Below are 26,309 nucleotides of genomic sequence, written 5' to 3' on the forward strand. Positions count from 1 at the left end.
TATTTTACTATATCTTTAGTACCAATATTCGTTGCAGATAATATGTGTGGAGTGTCCCACAGCAATGGTGTGGTCAGGCTGTGGGTCATCACTGCAGGGCTCTCCCCTGGACATCTTACCTGTCCCGCCATCCGCCTTACCCATGCCTCAGATGGACTCCGAAATTACGGAAGACCATAGAAAATTAGTCAGTATACAACAATTTATATGTTTTACCCAAATGTTGTGAGTTTTCTTGAGTGTAAATCCTGCTTTGCCTTTAATTAATTCGACACGTGTTTCGCCTCTACACGAGGCATCCTCAGTAGATATTCCATCCAAATTCTGGCACGGGACTCAGAGCATTGCTACAATTTAGAAGTGTGCCAGAAGACAAATGAAAGCGGAATTAACACTCAAGAAAACTCATAACACTTAGATAATTATGGAGTTCCGAAAAAAAACGACGATCGGTCTTGCGCTGCCCTCATACAATGTATTCCGGCGATCTTAAGCAGATTGTCGGTCCATCTTGTGGGGGCCTACCAACACTGCGTCTTCCGGTACGTGGTCGACATTCAAGGACTTTACTGCCCCAACGGTCATCTGTCCGTCGAACTATGTGCCCTGCCCCCTGCCGCTTCAGTTTCGAAATCATTTCAAATAACGCCTAATTTGATAAATGTTCTAATTTTAAATATGAAGTTTTATTTTTAAATCAGTAATAATTTAATAGCAGACTAAAACTTTATTTAACTGAGTCTAATTTGATCATTATGTTCTGATTCACATTGTACCGAACTTGTTTTGGAATGCTTGATGGAAATTAATTAAATACCAGTACAAAATATATCGTACATAAGAACAATTAAATTGAAATGTGACATTATTTTATTGTTATAACTAAGAGAAATAAATTTATGTTAACAAAAAAATCTATAGTCGGACTTAATAGACATTCCACTACCACGTGATTGGGATCTAAGCGAGTGAAACCGCGGTGCGCTAGTTATTAATAAAATTCGAAAACAATACTTTATAACATACATATTAAAATCGCAATGCACCCCACAATTACCCCAATAATACAAAGTGCAGAGCCATTGAAGGTAGTGAGTAAGCAATCGGACAATTGATTGATTGATTTAAAACTTCTTTATTATCATAATTATTACAGTTGTATGTTTCCAGTGTACATTAAAACCTAGAAATACCTACAAGTAATAACAGTAGTAACACGTTTTATAACAGATATCGCCTGTATTACAAAAATATTTACAGGAATTTAAAATTACAAATACTTAATTAATATATACTTAATTATTATAAATTACTTATATAATTATATGTATGGTAGGTATTCAGTACCTTAGCAGCATTACATTTTTTTACAATATAGGTAGATAATCCAAATAATACACTTGTCCATAAAAAACAGCAAGAAACAAAGGCGAGAAGCCATCGCGGTCGTTTTGAGTGAGAACTGAAAATCAGGTTTGTAAACAACAGTGCTATCAGACAATTATTACTTGGTTCCATTTCTAAGGCAATATCATCTGAAATATAGTCTATTACAAAACCGAATCGTACGAAAGAACGCGAGTTTTCCGTGTCTCACACAAAATTGTCTCAAATCAAACTCTATTACTAGAATTGGATCACTTAAGCGCCGTCAAGAGAGACGCTATTTTGCATTAACATATGACCATTAGTCAAAATATCGACCTGTATAGCCGAGTGGTTAAGGGTCCTACCTACTAAGCTAGAGGTCCCAGGTTCGAATCCCGGTAGGTGCAAGCAATTTATATGATGAATACGGATGTTTGTTTCCGCGTCATGGATGTTTGTATGTATTTATGTGTGTTTATATGTATTTATGTCTGTTTCAGTAAGTATATTGTATTAAATATATCGTTGTCTTGCAACCCATAACACAGGCTATATATGCCTAATTTGGGGCAAGATAATTTGTCTAAAAAGTGTGTTAATATTATTATTATTAAAATAATCTTCAATCGGTTGTGCCCTGTTAATTACCGTAGAACATAAAATATCTTTATTCATTCCCTCGCAAAACATGTATTTTTAGGGTCCACTGTCCGTCTGTTAGCAGGCCGTATATCATGAAACGTGGTAGTTAGACAGTTGAAATGTTCACAGATGTTGATATTTCTGTTACTGCTAAAACAACAAATACTAAAAATCAGAATAAAATAAATATTATTAATCCTTAAACCATGCAACAAACACAATTTTTATAGATTATGATTTATATAAATGAAGTTTTTATCGATGTACTGTTATAAAAGTATCATTCAAAACTCAACTCAACATAATTCATTTATTAATGGTATTTGCTTGCTAAATCTAGTACTACCTGACTTATTTATAATCTTATATTTCTATTAGCAATATCATCAACTGTTCGCCACCTGCACAAATTCTTACCAACAAATAAAATATTTCTATAAACACAATTATTAATAATTGTGGAATAGGAGGATAAACAAGAAGGTAATACGATGGTAAGTGATTATCACCCATGTTCTTTTGAATCACCCGAGAAATCACAAGAGTACTAGAGATAAGTGTGTGCTCTGGGCTTCCCCGGGGCATAAAAAAAATAGGGAAATCCCAGGCCCAAGCGTATCGTAAGAGTCGACTAAGTGCATTTACAAGAGTGAGGAGGCTCCTTTGCACAGGATGCCGGCTAGATTATGGATACCAAAACGGCGACTTTTTCTGCCATGAAGCAGTTATGTGTAAGCATTATTGTGTTTCGTTCTGAAGGGCGCCGTAGCTGGTGAAATTACTGGACCAAAGAGACATAAAATCTTATGTCTCAAGGTGACGAGCGCAATTGTAGTGCCGCTCAGAATTTTCGGGTTTTTCAAGAATACTGAGCGGCACTGCATTGGAATGGGCAGAGCGTATCAATTACCAACAGCTGAACGTACAGCTCATCTCGTCCGTTATTGTCTTTAAGAAAAGGTAAATTTACGATATGGCCTGATTCTTAATCTTTGTCTATGATTCCAATCGCCAGGTTTATGAAGCGGAACAAGAAATAGCTGCGAGAAGTAAAAAGGCTGAAAGCAAATGGTGCACTGATAAGTGGCAAACTAGTTCACAAGGTATGTGTTCCTCTATAACGTATAGAGCCTATATGCAAATAACATATATGTTCATGATCAAATAATGAATTAAGAATGACAACGAAGTAACGTTTACTGGTTGGCTCTTTACACACGAGCAAGAGTTTTGAAGTTATGGTAAAATATAAGGGAAGCTCGTTGACTCATGGTCAAAAACAAACTGAAAGCATATCATATTCGATTTTCCAGAAATAGTTATGGCCCAAATTAACCTTTATTTATAGTATTAGTTGATTGACTGGTTGGTAAGGCTTTTTTTTAATAAATAACTTTTATATCTTGTTAAAATAAGGTCTTTGAGCATGACAAGACAAGTCAATGTTGGAATTTGTTATTTTATAAATAGTCAATAGGTCATGTTACTTTCTTCTGTTAAAGAAGATAAAGTTTTGTAATTTATTTTAGAAATAAAGTTTATTTTAAATACCAACCTATGTCAAGTGCTTAGTATAAATATCTAGAATAACGATATCACTTCACTCTATATTAGAGTGAAATAAATCGTCGTCTAAATTATCGGAAAATTGTGACGCTGTGCGCAAGAAACAAAAGTTATAAAGGAGTTATAGTTTGGTGTTTTTATAATTAACATATTGACAGTAGGCAAGTTGTATGGGAATGTTTCGACGATGAAAACTATCCGTACAGAAAAAAGTAGATGTGAATCGGCAGTATTTTATTTATTTTATTAGGGAAACTTACAGCCTCAAACACTACAATCAATCCAGAGGAGGAATCTAAAGTCTGTCATCATACATGTTAAATTTATAATATTAATTACAGCTCGTGTACTGGCGGTGCTTGAAGCTCTGGATAGACATTGCTTTGACCGTGTTGATCCAAATAACAATTTGGACACTCTATACAAAGAAGTTTTTGCTAATTGCACACCAAATAGGGATGGCAACATTGATCCGAAAGATCCGGTGAGGATTTTAAATTAAGTATATTATTATATATTAAATATTATTATATTAAACACACGCCTTAAGATTTATATTTTTATTTTATTTTATGGAAAAGGAGTACAAACGCGCGGACGGGTCAACCGGTGTTAAGTGATTACCGCCGCCCACATTGATCACAGAAGCGTTGCCGGCCTTTAAAGAAGGTGTACGCGCTTTTTTATAAGGTACCCATGTCGTATCGTCCCGGAAACACCGCACAAGTTCATTCCACAGCTTTGTAGTACGTGGAAGAGTGCTCCTTGAAAACCGCACTGTGGAATGGTTGACATTGACAATATACATACAATTTGAATTGAGTTTTAAATCAGAGTTTAATACTCAAAATTCTAAAGAGCTAATCGTGACTGACTGTATACGACTTGTGAATGAAAATCGGTTACAGGAAGAATACACCATCCTTTTCTACCTCACTATATCTCCTATAGAAATTCTTTTCTCTCTTGCACGCGTTGTTCTTCTGTACATTGTAAGTCTATGTTCCGGAGACTCTACTTTAAGCCTCTACACGGCGGGGACGCTCTATTGATGACCCTCAGAGATGTTTGTTGCCAGGAGTACGTATGTTCGTACGCAGTCGTGCGTGTCCTGTGCGAGTGGGCCGTGTGCAGCGCGCGCTGGGGCGAGCACCGTGCGATGGCGGCCGCGGCGCTGCTCGACAGGAGGCAACACCATCACCAGCACGAGCAGCAAGGTCTGTGCCCACCAGCGAAATATTAATCTAGGACTTGGATCTTTACTTACCATTTTGCCCTGTGCTTCCCCGGGACATACAAAGAACAGGGAAGTGCCAGGCCCAAGCGTGTCGTAAGAGGCGACTGATGGCATTTAACCGACTGCCGAGGGAAGGTTATGTTCTTCGAGCGTATCAGCATAACTAAACCATTCGATAGATTTGTTTAACCTTAAAAGATGACATTAGATTGTGTGACAGTAAAATAGTTTTTATTATTTCCTAGACTTCCCATGGGAAAAAGAAATATCCGGAAAACACCGATCTGCAATGCTACTTATCCGATTTTAAAGCTTCTTCCACATATTGAAAGTTTCATACTTAGGAATGCAGGAATAAGTACTGTGACTAAAATGTGTTGAAGCTAAAGTTATTTAGAGAACCTACGTACTAGCTGACTGCATGAATTGTTATTATATTTGACTACATTTGTGGAAGAATATATTATGGATTTGCTTAAGATTGTGAATAATGTATTTATATAGCTTCAGATTCTACAATTTGATTTGGAACCAAAATTTATGAACGATGCAGGACTCGAATGTGTGCCTCTCGGGTTCCCTGCGAGCGGTCTTACCAACTGAGCCAACTGTTCAAGTGACGTATGCATCGTAAATCTTGGTATGTCTTGTTCAACTCTCAGGTAACTTGGCAGGCCTCATTGGCACATCAGGATCTATTTAACAGTTGATAACCTGCTCAACCCCAATAATTGTATATTCGGAAATTGACTTTAGATGTCTCTCTTTCAAAACCTAAAGGATCCCGCATCGTTCATAAATTTTGGTTACAAGTTTAATTTGTATAATTACTCCCAAAAGTGAGGAAAATCACTTTAAAATAAAATTTTTTTTAGATTTCCAATTTGGTTTAATATTGTTACTTTTATCATGCGATTTAGCTTATCAAAAAAACACCTAAATTGCATAAGGATTTGTTATATCTAATTCAATAGTGATTCTTTCAGGATCTGATGACAAGGAATCGGTGAGCTCTGGAACGGGAATGTACAATGGCCCGCCTATCTTTCAAAGTTTATTGCTGCGTTTCTTGGATAATGATGCGCCGGTTTTAGGTAACATTTTTTGTAAAACACCTTTAAATTTTTCTCTAAGCATAAATAGGCTCTAAAAATTATTTATTGTTATGTTTAATAAAAACCCAAAATTCTGAGTATGTCCTTCAGAACTTTTGGTTTTTCTTGAGCATGTTTGATATCTGCTGTAAAATACATCAAGTGATTTCACATATTAAAACTAACATATACACACGGACTAGTAAAAAAATAAGGACGCCGTGTCACCTTACATAACAGTGTAGCACCAAAACAAGCCGATTAACGTGTAAATACATAGCCCTACGCACACACTTACACTACTACAGGCCGATAGGCAGCCATTACGAGAATTGTCATCGTCTGTGACAGATCAGTTTGCGTCTCAATAAAATATTTTAAAAATGCCGTCGTGCGTTTTGAAAAAGTATAAAAACGATACTATATAAGTATTTGTGGCCATATATGATTATTTAAGGGAGAAAAAATTATGTAACTAGTATCCCCCGTAACTAACATAACGGTGCTTCACTTGCTAATATCACGACGCGGAGTCCTTTTTTTACTCGTCCGTGCATATACAATATTATAAATTTAACTTTACAATATTTGTTTAAGATGAAAGTCCCAACGCACCACCTGGTAATCGGCAGCAGTTCTCAAACTTGGTGCACTTGTTCGGTGAACTGATACGACGAGATGTTTTCTCGCACGATGCGTACATGTGCACGCTTATCTCCAGAGGTGAGGACTCTTGTCTTTATAAAACAATACTTTTATCAACTTTAGTCTTATACCTGGATTACGAGAGAAATAATTCTTTTTTAACTTAAGTTCAGTGTAATAAGTAAATGTAAATTTAACTGTAAATAATAACTGTAATGTAAGTTTAAATGTAAATTTTTACTGGAGATAATTTTTTTGAAAGGATATTATTGTAAGTTATCTTCAAGAGAGAAGGCAATCTACGTAGAGTATTTCGAAGAGCTATTTGAGCTGATTTCTGCCGCCAAATTCCACCTTGCACCACTTGCCTCAAACCACCATCTGGATGTGAGGTCATCCTCTACAGTACTGTTTTGAGCTTACTTTCACGTACAATTAAACTATCGAATGGACTTCCTTGTGCGGTGTTTCCAGGACGATGCGTCATTTCTTTTAAAAGGCTGGCAACACTCCTGTGATTGTTTTGGTGTTGCGCAGGAGAATGTGGACGATCGGTGGTGATCGATTAGAAATGAAGTTTTGATTTTGATATATCAATAATATAATACTACATTCACTATACTATGTAAAAAGGCATAAAAGGCATTTATTTTCTCAAAATTGATTCCTTTAGAATTCTTTTTGATGTCATTTCTAATAACTACTAGATACTGCTACCGCTTCGGAAACAAATGGCGCTCTGAGAGAGAAGAAGCGGCGCAAGAAACTCTCCCAGCATTCTTTTTTTTGCGCTCTTTTCAATAGAAATATACAATATTGTACAGTACAAAATAATCACAATCTAGTCCCAGGCTGTCCGATCATTTAGATATTCAGCAGTGGAGTAATAGGATTTACGACAGAGCCATTTTTTTATAAAACATTTAAATTTATTTATAGATAATGCCTGAACAGTGACTGGGACTTTATTATAGAAGTGTATACATTCACCCTTAAAGCTATTATGTATTTTATGAAGCCTACTAGAATTAGTTACAAGCTGAAATTAGTTACATAATGAAAATCACTATTAAGAGCAAAAAGGTGACGATTTTTGTGATATATACTAATAATAGAATACTAAAGAATAGAAATATATATTTATTTACCATTTAGAGTGGCTGTAACATAACATATTGCAACAACCCTTTGTAAACGTGATGAAGTTACATTAGTTCGTAAAAGAGCTATGACATGAGGAGAAGAACTGATAAGAAAGCCCCAGCCTATCTTTTTAATCGTATTAACAAAATTGGTTAACCTACATAATACAATACATAGTTGGCTTGTGTAACATACTACAAAGCTGTGGAATGAGTCCTATTCCACTAGAACTGATTTGGGGAGTTTTGAATTTGATTGAATTGCAACACTGAAAAAATGGCTGGATTGATTCGTCAAAAATTAATATTTTCCGTGATATTTCATTTCTAAGGATATAATGGATACTTACCGGTGTTAGATTACTTAGTCCGGTCAATTTAGACATTCGAAGTAACATAAAGTCCCAACAAGCTCAAAATCAGTGAAATTGTTCTAAACATAAAACAAAACATATCAAAACAATTATAAAAGTTGTTATCGTCATAATATGCACACGTTTCCACGCCACCTATGAGGTAGTGTACTTGGCGCGTTTTTATAACTTTTTGAATCGTTATATCTCAGAAACGGTGGCTCGTAAGAAAAAAAAGTATTGATACATTTTTATAGATAATTTTATGATCTACAATTTTTGTCGGAGGTACTTTTATGATAAAACTTACCGTTTTCCTGAAAATTGCGATAAACTCATTTTTTTGACCTTTTACCTTGAATATTTTTTTTTCCATACACGGGAATGATGTGGAACTTTTAAACATTGTTTATAATCATGTTTTGAACAATTTCACTGATTTTCAGCTTGTTGGGACTTTATATAACTTCACTCTCATTTTTTGGTCTAAATTGACCGGACTCACTGTTCTATCATTTTTTAATCAAGCCCTATAATAGTGTTGGGCACAATTGCGCAACTGGTCATTTTAGTATTTTTTTTGTTATTTATTAATTCGTGCGCACATGGCGAGATCAAGATTTGTACTGAACGAGCCAGAGCGCCAGAATATTTGGACGTTTACTCGCGCGGCTGTGTCCATCTACACATGTATATGATCTAAGAATTTACGGTAAATATAACCTTAATAACTCTTTTGTTCATTTTAAAAGTGTGTTGATTTGATTTATGTTTAAAAAAATGTGATATCACATAATTAGCGACCATCTCTCCGCCCCTTGTCACACTTCGTCGACCCCCCTCACATTTAATTTAGTGTAAAATTATCTTGCCATTAAATATTTATTTATTTTTATTTTCAGGAGATTTAGTATCACCCACGGAGCCAACCAGTACGGCAGGTAGCAGTAGTCACACTGTGGTGCAGCCAGTCAACAGCACAGGCACTAATCATAACATGGATGACGATATCTTCGCTGGTATTGACCTGAAGCCTAAAATGGAGGTACTTTATACTTAAACATTATGATATTTTCTCCTCACAAACGATCTTAAAACAAAAACAGAACATTAGTGTTACATTTTTAAATGAAGAAGGTTGACCCTGTATTATAGATCACCAGGACTTCACTCCTATATATGAGGATAAGAATTTGTAAAACACACATGTACACGTCTGTACTTGTGTGTGTGTGTGTGTTTGTTTTTGTAGTAAACAGTAGTGATTATTGATATATTCATTGGTTTATAGATTCTTGATTAATTCTTCATTCAGTAATATAAACTGTTCACCAAGAGAAAGGTACTTACGAGGGTGCAATTCGTAGGCACGAGACGAAGTTGAAGGCTGAAATACACCATAGTAGTGAAATTCTTTTATCTCCTGACTGATACATAGTGCTTTATAATAAATAGACATGACGATGCTTAAAACAAATTATTATAATATTATCACACAAAGAAAGAAAATGAGACAAAAATTAAATCAACAGCATTTTAAAGTCTTTTGAAAACTGGCCAATAGAGTATCGAACTCTGTTAAATATTCAATGTCCAAATGAACCCTACCTGAATGGAATTTCATACAACTTAACTGCTTTCTAAAGCATATTTAAAGTAATTGAATTGTTCCGAAAATTTTTCAGATTAATAAATATTACGTGTCATAACGTAAACATAACTGATTAACACAATAGTTAACAAAACTACATCGAGATTAAGATACATTCCAAATTTCCTTTCTCGATCTTTCGTGTATCTCTTTTACAGAATCTCTCCTTTTTTGGATGGACAAACGTGCATATCGGTTGAAAACTTGAAAATTTATTACCAATTTAAAAAAAAAATATTCAATCCAAACTCGTGATGCGTTTAAGAGTTATATTAACAATTTATTCCTTAATTTAAAAAGAGTTGACTTGCAGGAAAACGTTAGAATGGACCTGGATGATTCTAAAATAGATGATGACCTGGACAAACTTCTTCAGCATATAAAGGAAGACCAGCAGAACTCTATGGACGCGCCCGATAGCCCTAAGGATCCTGGGGAGACATCACATAGGTGAGATTTCAACAGATTAAAAAAAAATATCTTCAGTTCTGCACATAAAACCTTAGATAGTTTATACGTTTAGATAGAGCCTCTTGCTGTTAGACAATCGATGAAAATAGGCCAGGTTTATTACTTTAGTGTGCGTCGTCAACTATCGTTACAAGCTACGTCTAACGCACTCGATTATGTTAGCATTGGTCAAAATAGAGGTTATTGTCAACCCTAATTTTTAACGTATAAATGATCTAAGCATAAAACCTTGCCTATTTAATGGTGATTGCAATTATTTTATTGTTATCTGGATGAATAAACCTGTACTACGCAAATGGATATTTTACAAAGATTAACATATTATTGTGGTAATTAATACAATATACTTAATAATTGTGCTGTATGGTAGAAAAAAATAATTATTGTAATAATAATGGATGTGACATATAGATTATATATCTATTACTAGCTGACCCGGAATCGGTATCGCCATATAAATTAATAAAAACAAAAATGCAAAAAAAAATTTAGGCTATACAAAATAGTTGCTGGCCGCTTCTCAGATATGCACACAAAATCTCATACAAATTGATCAAGCCGCGACTTGAATCTTATTCTCTTATATATAAGATTTCTGCCACAGCCCCTGTATCGCTTCAATTTCAAAATTTAGGTTATGTTAAAGTTATACTGACTAATTCGATGGCGCAATGGGTAAAACCTTTAACTGAAATTTACTAATTATTTAACTAAAAAATTTCGCGGAACTGTAAATAAACCTAATGGTATTTGTACAATTACAGTGTGAATTCACCGATAATGGGTGCAAGCGGTATGAGTATAGCAGGCATCCAATCAATGGGCATGGGACCTATGTCTGTACCAGGTATTAGTGGTTTTGTAATTAACAGGTGTTCCAAATGATTTGAGTTTTCTTTAGTGTTAATTCCGCCAATATTTGTCTTTAAATAATTCGACACGTGTTTCGCCTCTACACGAAGCATCCTCAGGACGTGTTGACTCGTCGAAAATCTGGCACGAGACGAGATGTCTTGATTTCCGCAAAGTAACGCCTACTTCAATAAATTTTCTTAATAGGTGTTATTAATGTACTTTCAAATACTTCTATAATCTGTATACTTCTATGTAGCAATCTCCAAGTTCTCCTATAATCGCCAATAATTTATCAAAGTAGCTAGTGCTTTTGCTGTGGTGGTCGAAAGAAATTCTCTTCATGCTTTCGCAAGTCCCTGTACAAGATCTTACCAAGGCCAGGTAATAAGTACCTTAAAAAGGCAGTTCTAAAACTAGGAGTGTACCCAGAATCTATTATTCCGTAAACAATTTTTATTTTTTAAAGTGATAACCTCCTGGGATTAATTACACAAATTAAATTTAAAAACAAAATTTATGAACGATTCGTGACTCGAACCCGCAACCCATTATTCCGTACACTTGCAAAATGACCCACATTAAGTATTGATTGATGTTATGTGTTTATTTATTTATTATGGTACACTATTGATCTTACACTAACATTAAATAATTAATAAAATTAGTTAATTAAAAGTTTCGGAGGCAAACCCTAATGTGATTACACGATGGTTTCTGTTATAGCTGATTTCTCTAATGCAAGACCATGCTGGCAATATATTTGATAGTTATAGATCTTAATGGTTGCCAATGACACTTTTAGGTATGCGGTCATCCAGTTCAAACGGCTCGAACGGGACGGGAACAGTCTCGAGGCACTACCACTACACAATGCACTTCCCACTGCCTCCCACTGAACCAGAGCACACACCACACGACGCTAACCAGCGACACATCCTGTTATACGGCGTCGGGAGACATCGGGATGAAGCTAAACACGCCGTTAAGAAAATGACCAAAGGTTAGTCGATAAAGAGAAAATACACTGTACAATATATAAGACTGTTTTAAAGTTCATTGTGAATCAATATTTCTTTAGACTCGAAAAGCCTCCACTTTTAATAAAAAAAAATTGGCAGTTAGTCATGAGCATGTCGGTGACGCGAAATCATAAGATTTTCCAATACCAAAAAGTGCCCAACGCGGCTAAAGAAGTTTATACTTCAAAAATTACTTTTTTATGAGAGTTCGGGACGCGAAGAGCAAGAAGTTCACATAATAATAGGTGTTACGCCCTGCTAATTACAGAAATTACAGTACAGTGCCTGTTCAGGATTCTTGATGTTAACCTAAAAATACATCGCGATTGCGCTCTTCACTTTGAGACACATAAGATGTTAAGTCTCACTTCACTAGCTACGTCGCCTTTAAACCCAAACACAATAATAATGCTTGCAGAATCATGCTTCGCGTCAGAAAAAGGCGCTGCTTTTATGTTCACCTAGTCGGTACAAATCGCAAAGAAGCCTCCCAGTGGTAAAAAATAAAGTTGTTGAAAGGTGGAATTATATTCCATATGTGACTTGTTGTTACCTTTTTAATTTTACTCCATAAAAAGTAGCTGCTGGTACTTGCGGTTCCCCATGGTTACAAAATTGGGAAGTATTTCGAATTCAAAAGTCCGTTACATTACACGATATACCAACAGATTAAGGGCTGTGACCTAGTTATAAATTATTTATTTAGGCAGACTAACTACAATAAATTGTGATTCAAATATTATATAAATTGATAAATAATTTATAAAGATTACAATACATATATTGTAATGTAAAATGTAATTCTCTAATAGCGCGCACAAAACATTTTTTACATAGGTAACAAAATTGACCATTTTAACGTAATAATTAAATCTCAAATTTTGGTTCTGTCTTTCTTCAACACACATGTGTACAACATTTTTCGCCATATAATATCTAGATGCTCTCGCTCTTTACCTCAGGGCATGACTGCATTCAACTCGCGCGATATCTGCATATTGTTTTCACGCGACCATAGATATAATTTTCATTGTGTGTTACAATTTTTACTATTTATGTGTGTAAACATATTTATCTTTTATTTTCAGAAATATGCAAATTATTCTCAAAGAAATTTTCCATTGATGTTGCTGAAGGCGGTAAAATCAAAAAACATTCCCGGAGCGAGTTTAACTTTGAGGCTGTTACACAAAAGTTTCAGGTGATTCTACCTAGACACTTCATACAATTTTTTAAATACCTCATTATATAAATGTCAATTATTGTATTGTAACATATGCATGAGTACCTAAGTACATACTGAGGCATTAGACTCGACTGAGCTATATATAACATATCTTTTATTTCATGTTTCATACGTAACTATATATTAATATAACATGGCGACTCTGCCAGTTGGAAACAACATTGCAGTACTTACCTAGTAATATGAAAGTAATATAATATTGACACATTTATTGTAACACTTGCTACTTGGGTTTGAAGAAGCGCTTACTTGTAAGTTAGTATCCGTTAACTCTCCAAGTATATACCTAGTCTTTCCATAAATACTGAAACAAAGAAAAAAAATATAACATCCACATTTCATTACCTGTTCGCTTAACGTGGAATGCCCATTTTAGATAGTATACATTACATGGTATGAATATTTGCCCAAAAAACTCGTATTCATTCCCAGTAATAATCAATAATTAGCAACCGAAGATAATATTTTAACTTTTGTATAGGAATTAGTGATGAACACATTCATACACACTCAAGTACAGTGACCATAATATGATCTATGTCGTAAGTCGTCACAAAATGAATTGCGATATAACGATCACATAACACTACGTCTTTCTAGCTTTAAGGGACTACGGAAGAATTTGTTAGTAACTTCAACAACATAATATATGGACGCATTCCTGAGAAAAAGCCTTTTGACAACTAGCGTCATAAAAATTCTACAAAGCGAAAGAATGCTAATGAACGAAAGATAAAAAGTTTGGCGAGTCAAGTGAAAGAGAAGGGAGACCTTTCGTTGGCTTTTAGTCGTCGCTTGTCTGTTTATGAATAAAGCTTTACTTGAGTATTAAAATTTCAATAAAATCCTATATATAGGATTGAAATGTAAAATAACAAGTTAATTTAAACATTAATTATCAAGCATCTTAATTAAAATAATCTATTCGAGTGTGTTATTGACCTTATAGCGAAATCACGGTTTGAATAGTGAGTTGTCATACAGGCGATGTCGATGTACGAGCAAGGCGCCGTGTCGTGGGCAGTGGGCGGCGCCGTGTGCGAGTCGCTGTCGTCGTACGCGGCCGGCGCCACCACGTACCTGCCGCAGGTGGAGCACGTGGCCTTCGCACTCGACCTCATGGAGATCGCGCTCAACGTGCACGGGCTCATCGAGACTTGTATACAGGTAATGTACGAGTATTCTCTACCCTCCCGCTTTTTCCATCTCTTTTTTTGTAATAATTTAAGCAAAATAAAGCGTACATTTATTACAGCGAATATTCTTTTAAAATTTGAAAATTGTATTATATGTTTATGAATGCATCGAACGCAATAAAATTAATTTTGTTGTTGATTATGCTATTGTTTATTTTTATGTTATATTAGCCTACCTTTACACATGTCCTCTTGTTCTTGGTACTCTAGTCCTGACTCCTTTTTAATACATGTCCGACCTGATCGTGTAATGTACGCCCAGGTCGACCTTTCCTTTTGTACTTATTTATTCGAAATATTTATCCTCGTTATCACATTTCTACAATCTGACGGGGAAGGTCATTTATGCCCTTGCAGTAGAACTATGAGGATCTGGACTGGACAAATTTGTTAAGGCATTTTGTATGTTTGTGTGCTGCTAAAGAAGATTTTTTTTACCATGTAAATTATTTGTCCTGATCGCGCCAATAATATGTACAGATAACGCGCGAGTTGAATGCATAGTTCTAGAATGTGACAGTGCTGTGACCTAATTATAATAATTGATGAATGGTGAGTGTGTCGAAAAATTTAAACAATGCTTTAAGTTTACAATTTCACAGTAGATTAACGTGATGGATTTTTTTAATTTTTCCTTATATTATATCTAAAGTTTTTGTTCTGCCTTTCTTCACCACACATTTCTAAAACATTTCTTGTGCCATTTCTCGTGCTCGGCGATTAATAAAAACTAGTTTTTTTGGAACAGAACCTGATAGACTTGGATCAGTCATTATCAAACTCAAAAAAGCAAAACGGCAACGTAACTTCAGTATTGTCGGGATTACACCGTAAGTGTACGATAACTGGGCGGCATCGCATTTGCGCTCGTCACTTTGAGACATAAGATGTTAAGTCTCATTTTCAGCCAATTCATACTAGATATACATACATACAGACATAGATACGGCGCGGCGCTTCAAACCGAAACACAATATTGCTTGCATATTACTGTGTCACTAAAGAAAATTAGCCGGCATTTTGTGCAAATAAATGTAATTCCGTGGTAGTTTGATGCAAATAAGCTTCTGCGATCGCATTCAATTCACCTTAGTGACTGGTATTCCTCGGGTGTGAGGTTCTTCCAGTCGAAGTTTCCTCTACATATTTCTTTATGGAAAAGGAGGACAAACGAGTGTATGAGTTATTCTGACTATTAATATTATTTTATGTTCATGTCAATGTTAAGAACTAACCTCTATTTTGAGCAATGCACGCACTCTAACTCAAAGTGTCGTCACAAATCGCGAGTGTAAGACGTAGCTTGTCACGCACACTAAACCAATATTCCTTGCCTGTCTTTATCGGTTGTCTAACTGCAACCCACGCTATCTAGACGTATAAATTATGTAAGGCTCTATGTATGTTGTTGTGGTACAGATCCTGAAGGAGTTGTCGGAAGTGGAAGCGGCGCTGATAACACGCGGCGCACTGAGCAGCGGGCTGGCGGCGCCGCGTGCGTACACGTCGGCACTGGCGCTGTACACGGTCGGGGCGCTGAGGAGATATCACTCATGTTTATTGTGTAAGTTTGTCTCACTTTTCTGTTTTTTTTAAAACGGAATTTCATTTTGATTTGAGTATTTTTAAAATTTTCAATCTTTTTTGAAGGGCTTATATTTTCGGATTTTAGCTCGTCTTTATGGCCTAAATGTTATTTTATTACATTACTACTAATTGCTTGTTATTATACCATGATAAACCACAGAACTGTATATCGACTATAGTCTTTACTTATCAGTACGATAATTTCGGAGATATTGGATTATAATTTGATTAACAGACTTTGATTTCTCTGGTGCTGCAAGAGATGCTATAAATCTGTAACAGATGTCTGAAATTCCTGCCTTTTTTGTGCAAGTTAAACGATTCACGACCAACCGAATTTTTTCGATTTTTGAGTTTTTGATCCGTCGGTCTATCACTCTGTCTGTCTGTCTTCATAACTCAAGAATGGCTTGAGCGACCTTGACGAAAATGGGTAAACAGTTATATCATGTTATTAGCTATACAATAGGCGATATACTGTATTATTATTTATTATTTTTGGAAAAACGGTATTTAAAACACTTATAGAAAATAATTAAAAAAGATTTGTACACACACCAATAATTTTTCCACTTATATATATATCATGTTTATGAACAGTAAAAAACAAAACAACTTACAAAACCTTACTTTAGAAAGTATTTTTTTTTAACCGTTGGACCGAGCAAGTGGTTATCATGTAAGTAAAAATAAAATATATGTGATTTTCAAATGTAAAAAGGTAAAGTGAAGAGTGATCATGGTAAGGATATCTTTAATATGCTTAATAAATTTACTTTGTATTGTGTGGGTTGTGTGAATTATAAAGAAGAATCAGAATCCTAATATTTTTGAAATCTCTTCTTGTTCCCAGTATAAAGCCCAGCATAAATATACGAGAGGCCTTTACTGTGACTTATGTGAAAGAAGTTTTAGTGAAAGAAAGAAGCTAGTGAAAGAACACCCAAAGTATGGTGTAAATTTTCATGCTAACGGATCGACAAATACATGTTATTATATAAAGATGATATAGATTTCAAGTCCATGCTGACGTAATATTTGTAACTCCTACAATCTTTATGCCACACGCATTAATACCTCGCAGATTGAAGATTTTTGTCCTACTAACTGACACTTATCGTATTATTTTGGATAATTCACACTATATCTTATTAATTTATAGCCTATGTGTTATTCTGGTGTATAAGCTATGTTATTCCAAAGTTTCATTAAAATCCATTCAGTAGTTTTTGCGTGAAAGAGTAACAAACATACATCCATACATTCTCACAAACTTTTGCATTTATAATATTAGTAGGATTCTTTATTATATTGTGTGCAATACTTACATCGAAATGATCTTCACAAAAATATATTCTTGTTTTTGTTGATAAACAACGGGCATAACGTCTAGCAAGTGTTAGCCACTTTTTTCGTATTGATTTATTGTTTGAAACATATATAATAAATTTGTCTGGCGATTTTATGCTTGTGCTTTTACACTGGGGCACTATACAGTTCTTATAATACGAGCAATGCATTTTTAGAAAACACGTACAATCTCTTTACTATACGTCAACAGTTTTGTTTAGCACGGCGTGAAGTCATTCATAACACTACTGAGCGTTTTCGAGGGAAATTTAAATTACTTTTTAAAAATGCAAAATTCGTATTGTAAATATAATTAATTTAATATTAAGTGATTTTTGGATAAAACAGATATTAAGGTATATAATTAACCAAGTTTTTAAATTTAGTCACCTAGCTGCTCAGAATTTTTTCGTTTTTCAAGAATCCTGAGTGGCAATGGATTGTAATGGGTAGGGCGTATTAGTAACCATCAGCTGAACGTCCTGCTCGTCTTATTCCCTATTGTCATAGAAAAAGACAATTTGACCTTGTCAAGGAATTATCAACCCTATTGTGTATTGTTTGTATTGTCTACTCGGCTAAGTCGAGTTAGTAAGTCTTTTGTGGGGCGATGTATATACTTTTATAATAAGATCTCAAAAAGTGTTCAAAACAAAAGTATTACGTTATTCAAAAGAATTGTTAAAAAACGTTTGTGTGGTAAAGGTTACTATAACATAAATGACTTTTTCAATTATAGCACAGATTGGGAATGGAGCGACCGCCCTAAAGCTATTAAATAATAAGTTTAATTGTACAGTATTACTTAAACATATTTTTTCGATGAAAAAGAAGACCGCTGAGTTTGTTGCGCCCGTTCTTCTCAGGTCTGAGGCATTCGTTTTGGAATGGGTGGTAGTTTTTGACTTTCAATAAGTGATGTCACATCCTATTTTGAATAAAATAAAAATTATATGGTTGACGCGTACTGCAGTACGCGTCAACTTGACCTTGCCACAGAATTGTCAACCGTATTGTGTACCATTATTCCTACTTACAGTAGTGTATATTCGTATTGCAGTATGCGTGGAGCAGACGTCGGCCGTGTTCGAGCAGCTGTGCCGGCTCGTGAAGTGCGTCGTGAACCCGGGCGACTGCGGCTCGGCCGAGCGCTGCGTGCTGGCTCAGCTCCACGACCTGTACAAGGCGGCGGCACACCTCATCCACGCGCCGCACGCGGACACCTTCGCCAACGCCTACCCCAAGATTAAGTAATAATAATAATATAGCGCGTACCAATATACCCGCTCTTCCTCCTCCCCTCAGACGCTCCCTTCGTACCAGGCGGCGCCACGCGCCGACCCCAAGTCCCATCGGCCCGGCGCGGACGCGGCCATTGTGAGTCAGGACAGTGTACGCCACTCACCCTCTCGACCGTAATTGCAGTGATTTGTAATTATTTAATTAGAATTACCCCTTATTCATAATAGTCTGCCTACTTAAAGCATTGCTAATTCTTACTTTGTCGTCTTCTATTCACCTAAGTCAGAATGAGAAAAAACACTCCTTAGCGGCTGTTTAAGGTTAGCGGACCATTATGAGTAAGGGGGTTAGTGTTTATTGATTTAACGACCACCTCTAATTATTGTGTACTCTAATATGTTGGAATACAATATAGTCAGTATTCTCTCATGTTTTGTTTTAATCATAGCCTCCCTATAATAATAAAATATTGACACACTTTTAAACAAATTACTATGTACTATGGTTATAAGACAACGATATATTTAATACAATATACTTACTTAAACATATTTGTAATGCAAATCTGATACAACCTACTGCATTATTTTAGCAGTAATATAAATAATAAAAGTCAAGACATTTGTTCTTCATATGTTTTTATCTTCTTTATTTCCAGACAAGCTCTATATTCGCCACTGCAACCAACGCCGTCTAACTATTCCTACAATCCTGAGTTTTTGAGTGAATTCTTCACTAATCCAAGGAAAGGTGAGTAATACTCAATATTATAATTAATTACTTATTTATATTTGCAAATTTATTTTTTTATTCCCAAACAACATACATGTATTAATAATTACAAAATAACGCTAATTTAAGTAAACCATGATTAACATATACGTCAATTGATAGAAACACTAATGATAACGTGATATTTAACTTAAATAAATGTAGAGTTATATAATACAATAGATAATGTTTAAAAACACACAAACTAAAATTATAGGTATATCCTAAATATTATAGGTATAACATACAATAAGCCAAAACCGATACAAATTTAAAAGTACATACAGTACAAGTCCAAGAACCGGCGCAGAGTATCTAAAACTAGGCGTCGAAAACTACAAAGACTATTAGAACAAATATCTATACAGTTATTGATATTTGCGAAGTCATTATATGAACGAGATAATCTATTAACTGGTGCATTGTGCGATGTCCACAACTGAGAAGTTAGAACAAAGAAAGGCCTTACATTTCTAGTCCTACAAGGATTAAAGTCTAGAGAATACATGGACAACAGTTTATTATGAATATGATGATTTACAACTTTATACATGAATATTAGAGCAATTAATTAACGACGCATTTCAAGTGAGTCTAGATTAAAATATTTAAATCTAGACTCACAACAATGCAGCGATTTTCTAAGTTTGAAATGGTTACACAAAATTCTCCAAAAACGTTTTCCACTGTATCAATGTGGTTTTAATATTTTTATTAATATATTAACCTTTTGGTGACCATGCTACTGAACCATATTCTAAAATACTACGAACCAGAGATTTATATAAGATTACAACACTATGTTGGCATTCGAAAGGTTTGAAATTCGCAAGATAAAACCTATAGATATACCTATAAATGTATTCAATGAATGATAGTTTTTCATCAACGATTACACCTAAATCTCTAGTAAATTCTTTATGACTTAAAACTGAATTCGAAATGTGATAGGAAAAAATTTACGCCAACTATCTTATTAGTGAATGTGGCAACATGACCTTTGTCAACATTTAGTTTCATTAAATTATTATTACACCAAGTACGGAGATCAGAAAGGTCACGCAGTAGATTGAAACAGTCATCAATGTTTTAAATTTTTCTGTAAAGTTTAAGATCATCTGCATAAAACAGATATCTACTATTGCAGGTAAAAACATGATGAGACATCATTAATGAACAAAGCAAACAATAAAGGACCGAGATGAGACCCTTGAGGTACTCCAGATGGAACCAAAATGGCGTCAGAAAAAAAGCCGTTGATAGCTACAATTTGTGTACGTTATTCAACGCATTAAACTACCATGTACCACATTCCATTAGCTTTTTAAATAAGAGCTCGTGGTTGACCTTATCAAACGCTTTTTGAAAGTCTGTATAAATAACATCTACTTGTCCCTTACCATCGATGATCTCAAATACATAGTCAATATATTCAGTTAGGTTAGAAGTTGTTGATTTACATGATACAAATCCGTGTTGTTCAGGAATCAGTATAGGTTTTATAAAAGTTATAAATATGTGTATATATAACGCGTTCAAATATTTTCGTAAACCAATTAAGTAAACAAATGGGTCTGTAGTTACGTCTTTTCACCAGATTTGTGTACAGGAATGACATGAGCAATTTTCCATTTTTTAGGAAAAGCTCCAGATGATAGGGATTTATTAAAAATAATAGATAGGGGAGAAAGCTCAACATGACACAATTTATCGGAATGTGACGGTATTCCATCCGTACCAGGACCTTTATTCTATATATTATTTTTCATAACTCTACTTACATCATCCACCTGAACAACAATACTGCTAAGACAGTCAAAATTACTCTCATGGGCGTAAGTAACAAAATCATATGACATATTAGCCTCATACATAGGTGGTGTGGAAATAAAAATTTGGCACATCTGGTTACCATCTGTAGCAAACTTATTTGTGTTGTAAATAACACACATTGTAAAATATTTTATTGATTGAAAAGAGTGGCCGTTAAGTTTCTTGTATCTCACGAGCTCAACTTTTTTCGAACATATGTTAGATTCAGTAATTTAAAATATTTTATTATTTGAAATATTTATAGTGACGATTCAAAAGCGCTCAGTTCAAGCCTATTCGAATAAAGTTAATTTAACTTTGACTTTATTGCCCAAAAAACGTTTATAGTTTGTGGCGTTTTTGTGAAAGTATAATTGACTATCTTCCGTTACTTAATTTTTTATTATTTTCTTTTGTAGGTAAAATAGAGATATCATGGGCTCGACAAGTGGCGGAATCGCCGGCGAATCGTTATAGCTTCGTCTGTTCTGCTATGTTGGCTGTCTGCCGTGAAGTTGATAATGATCGGTGAGTTAATGTGTTATTAATTCATATTCATATTTCCTTAGATAATTTGTACGTGTAGATAGAGCCTCTTGCTGTTAGATAACCGATGAAAACAGGCCATGTTTACTACTTTACTTAGTAAACTGTCAACCTCAATTTTTTTTACTTTTTCACAGCTGTCATAGTCTATCTAGAAATCTATCTTGAAATGATTTAAGCATATTTCGTATCAATGGAATTGATGACGTATGCTTTTTATTTTATATAATTGTAGTCTGTTTCGCAAAGTCCATCAAAATATATACTTTTTAACAGATTTACATATAGAAAAGCTATTTGACTGTAATAAATTCAACGTTAAAGATTGAGGTACCCGATAAGAATAGTGCTCACAGATTGCTAAAGAAGGAATTTTTTAATTTAAGACATGTACCCTCAAGTGTTATTTGCCCGAGTGTCGTACTACCAGAGTAAACATTTCAATTAGAATTTGGTTACGGTTCTATAACCAGTACCGGGTAAACGGGATTTTTGGCACAATAACGACTTGTATTTGCCTTTGATTTGTTAAATGATCTCATGAGATTTGGCCTTGCAGACCGTAGATTGCGGCGGATTGGATGCGTTCCATAGTTTAAATTAAAAAGTCAATAATAATAGTTTATGACGAAACAAAGGAAAAATTTCACATCCCTAAGCGATTAATTTTCTAACACAAACACTAAATGAAATGTATGTTTAAATAATTATGATTTTATTTTGAATTAACATTAATTCTTTGGTCGTCACCAAAGAATTAATTTTAATTTTACTAAGAAACTTCATGAAAAATTATCACACTTCAAAAACATATTTAACCTCGTTACAAAAGTCACCAATCCCAAGTTCTGTTTGCATATTTTTATTTATTTAGGAAATCAAACAGTTTTTCACAAAATATAGTAAAATTTAAATTAAGCACAAACTTAAAAGTTTAAACTTAAAACTTAAAGTTCCATAAAATTAAACACACATTTAAAATTACAAAGTTACAATTAGTTAGTTACATTTAAATATAAAATTTTTATTGTATTGACATTTTTAAAGGGCTTTTCCAGTCTAATAATCATTCCAAGCATTTTGAAGGCCCTGGAAACTATGCTGTCGATATGGTAATTAAAATGAAGTTTACAGTCAATCAAGACCCCAAGAAAATGTTCGGTATTTATATTAGCAAGCACTGACGACTTTTTGCTGGCGTGTCACAGTCGTCAATATGATAAGGTTCATGCTATACATATGTGTGTCCGCGGCAGCGTCAACGAGCTGGGCGTGGTGTGCGCGGAGATGACGGCGTGGTGCAGCGGGCTGGCGGCGGAGTGGCTGGGCGCGCTGGTGGCGCTGTGCGGCGCGCAGCACTGCCCCGTGGCGCCGCACGCCGCGCCGCCGCCGCTGTACCCCGACCTGCTGCACCACCGCGACCTGCACGACGCCGCCGCGCACGACGCGCTCGCCGTCTTCACCTGCATCCTAGTGGGTGAGTCACTGACACCCCACAAATTAATGGATTTTTTTAGATAGTAGATCATAATAATATTGTGAAGTCCAGGATCATATCACAACCATGTAGAATTTTTTTAGTTTCGTTGTAACTTCTTTTGGCTCTCGTAGACAAGTCGATGCTATTTATACAGATTTCTCGAAGGCTTTGGACAAAGTTAATCAACGATTGCTATTTGCAACGTCTTTTTCTTTGACTTTAGTGGATCAATTCTATCATGGCTTTCATTATATTTTGTGGACGGACGTTCATGTGAGGCTTTAAAGGGCTATACCTCCTAATCATTCAATGTTAGATCGGGTGCACCCCAAGGATCAATATTGGGCCCCTCTTATAAAATATTTTTACGAACGACAACATCAGACGTTCTAAAGCTTGTAAAAGATCTAAACTCATGATGATGCTTTATACTTGCAGGAAGTTATCGATAGAATTGCTGACTGGTGTAATTTAAATGGCATGGATCTGAATCCTGGAAAATGTTCTCTTATTAGCTTCACTCGCACATGCTCTCCAATTGTTGGCAAATATAAAATTAAGGACTGTCCACTGCAGAAAATTTAAACAATATGCGATTAGGGAATAGCACTAGCAAAACTACGATTTCTTGTTTATATCGAAAACGTTTGCTTATCGGGGCGCAAATTGCTAGAATTTTTATTCAGAAATCCTAAGCCTTTCAAAAAGCTTAAAACTAAAAAAATATTATTTGCTACACTAGTAAGAAGCAAACTTGAATATGCCACGACAATTTGGAACCCTAGCTACCAAGTTTGTAAGGATTGGATAGAGAGCATTCAAACTAGGACAAATTTTATTCTATTGGAAAAGAAAAGCAACTACCATAATATATCATGCGACTAAAAACATTCAAATTAAACTCAGTGCTAAATGGATGGAAAATACATGATATGCTATTATTATTCGACCTCCTGAATGGTATTACAAATAAAACGGATCTTTTGACTTACCAAACCCACACGACCAATATCGGTCAACATTCCCTAATACCCCGTATAAGCAGACTATACGATGAATTTAACGTTAAAGATAATTGATCTGTTCACCGAAAATATAACAAAATTTTATGATAAATTAATTGAAACCTTAAAGGATGCTGCAGCGGTAGATTTCAGATAGATGTTAAGATTGTAGATAATTATTTTTGTATTTTTATTTCATATTTCTGTCATTATATAAATTTAACATTAATATCACTTTATTTAGCCCTTACTGATTATGTAACTTTTTATATGTATCACATATATTTCTGTTGGTACTTAATAAATAAATATAATAAAAAACAAATGTGTTATGAAATTCAATAGAAAATTAATGACATTTTTAATGATAGCTCCGATTGGGAAAGGAGCGACCGCCCTCAGAATCTTAGAATTTTAATTTTAATTGTAGCGAAATTTTATATAAAAAAAAGCTGGCTGAATTACAGCGGCAATTAACACACTGTCAATATTTCGGCTGACTAAACTATTGCGATTTAAGATTATAGTACGATGTATGATAGACGGACGACGGAGTCTTAGTAATAGCGTTAACCTTGGGGTCCAAACTCTAAAAGAGCTGATTGATATAGCTTCTTTAACTGTACTTTATGTTTAGCTCGTCACTGCTTTTCCCTGGAGGACTTCGTGCGTCACGCCGCACTCCCCTCGCTGGTGAAGGCATCCGGGAGAGGCAACGTCGCCAACCAACCGGCCAACGCGCCCTCTCCCGACGCGGGCGCGCGGCTCACCTGTCATCTGCTACTGCGGCTATTCAAAACCGTTGATACTCCACAGCCAGGTCCGTTAACCATGAACTATCTAGATTTTCCCAGTTCTGATCTGTAGATGTTGTTTTAAAACGATAATAAAGTGTATAACCCCTGGGAGTTCGATAGCTAAAAAACTTGTTAACTGAAACTTTTTTTTGGGGGTTAAATTATCGCAAATAGTCACCCCTATCACCTTCTAACGGGAATACTTCCAATCACCAATAACCATGTATAACTTTTGAGAAAGAAACGTAGGTACAATGTTACGGCACTCTTGGAATCCGCGTCACACTCGACCACAATAACTGTTACTATTCGTTCAGTAGTACACTGTGTGTGTGAGTGCAGGGCTGTACAGTGTGTCGACGTCGCCGGGGCCGGGCGGCTGCGCGGCGGGCGTGCGTCTGTCCTGCGACCGCCACCTGCTGGCCGCCGCGCACAAGAACATCGGCGTCGAGCCCGTGCTGGCCACGCTCAAGGCTATACTCAGTGAGTTATATCCATACTACTGATATATTTATTTACACACACTAAGAATAAGAATAATTTGTTTAAATCTATATTTTTACATAGTATGCATTGTCATTAAATTACAAGCTTACATATATGACTGCATTGTGATTGTCATTGAATCGCCACACTAGTCGGAGACTGTATCGTGGGATCAAACATAGCTATGATTAACAGTAAACCATTATCTTGATAAAATTGCCATGCCAAACCATTAACTTGCCCCAAATAACATACATACATAAATACTTATAAACATCCTCAGAAACATACTTCCATATTCATCACATAAATGCTTGCTCCTCCCGGGATTCGAACCCGGGACCTATAGCTCAGTATGTAAGTGTCTGAAGTTGAACAACTCGCATTGCGCCCTGTCGACTAATAAAACTACAAGAATAAAGGTCTTCAACCCAGAGCTGTTTTCATGCAAAAAAACACACAGTATATTGTGATTCCTCTGCTGTTGCAAGAGAATGTGACTGGTATTGAACACCCAAAACCAAATGACCTGTAAGCTGATTTGTCCTCCTTTTCCATTAAAAAAAATTCGACACCTTTTTTCCTTTGTCTTCAGTGGTGGCAGATTCAACAGCGAGGGATTTAACCAAGCCAAGCGGAAAGAAATCCAATGAACTCTCACACATTCTGGGAACAAGCGATGCCGTTCCCAGCGATTCACAACTAGACCTTATGTCGTGAGTATAAATTATAGAAAAACTGTGTCAATC

The 26,309-nt window shown here is 35.3% G+C and overlaps 1 protein-coding gene across 2 annotated transcripts in view; it reads left to right on the plus strand.

The window, feature by feature from the left end:
- LOC126971092 (mediator of RNA polymerase II transcription subunit 12-like) overlaps nt 1–25,447 on the plus strand; it is a 34,863-nt gene extending 9,416 nt beyond the window's left edge. The window contains exons 10-27 of one of the 2 annotated variants that reach the window (XM_050817211.1): nt 38–187; nt 3,026–3,113; nt 3,918–4,060; nt 4,655–4,793; nt 5,800–5,907; nt 6,505–6,630; nt 8,950–9,092; nt 10,012–10,148; nt 10,934–11,016; nt 11,827–12,024; nt 13,132–13,244; nt 14,274–14,456; nt 15,905–16,049; nt 18,483–18,672; nt 19,323–19,414; nt 21,667–21,775; nt 23,050–23,270; nt 24,915–25,447. In XM_050817211.1, the coding sequence (XP_050673168.1) occupies nt 38–187; nt 3,026–3,113; nt 3,918–4,060; nt 4,655–4,793; nt 5,800–5,907; nt 6,505–6,630; nt 8,950–9,092; nt 10,012–10,148; nt 10,934–11,016; nt 11,827–12,024; nt 13,132–13,244; nt 14,274–14,456; nt 15,905–16,049; nt 18,483–18,672; nt 19,323–19,414; nt 21,667–21,775; nt 23,050–23,270; nt 24,915–25,144 (2,598 nt within the window). In that variant the 3' untranslated portion in view covers nt 25,145–25,447. Of the gene's footprint in view, nt 1–37; nt 188–3,025; nt 3,114–3,917; nt 4,061–4,654; nt 4,794–5,799; nt 5,908–6,504; nt 6,631–8,949; nt 9,093–10,011; nt 10,149–10,933; nt 11,017–11,826; nt 12,025–13,131; nt 13,361–14,273; nt 14,457–15,904; nt 16,050–18,482; nt 18,673–19,322; nt 19,415–21,666; nt 21,776–23,049; nt 23,271–24,914 lie in introns of those variants that run through there. The other variant, XM_050817212.1, reaches the window with a different exon arrangement.
- The last annotated feature ends 862 nt before the right edge of the window (nt 25,448–26,309 follow it).

Source organism: Leptidea sinapis, chromosome 23, assembly GCF_905404315.1.
Source record: "Leptidea sinapis chromosome 23, ilLepSina1.1, whole genome shotgun sequence".
NCBI classification, from domain to species: Eukaryota; Metazoa; Arthropoda; class Insecta; order Lepidoptera; family Pieridae; genus Leptidea; species Leptidea sinapis.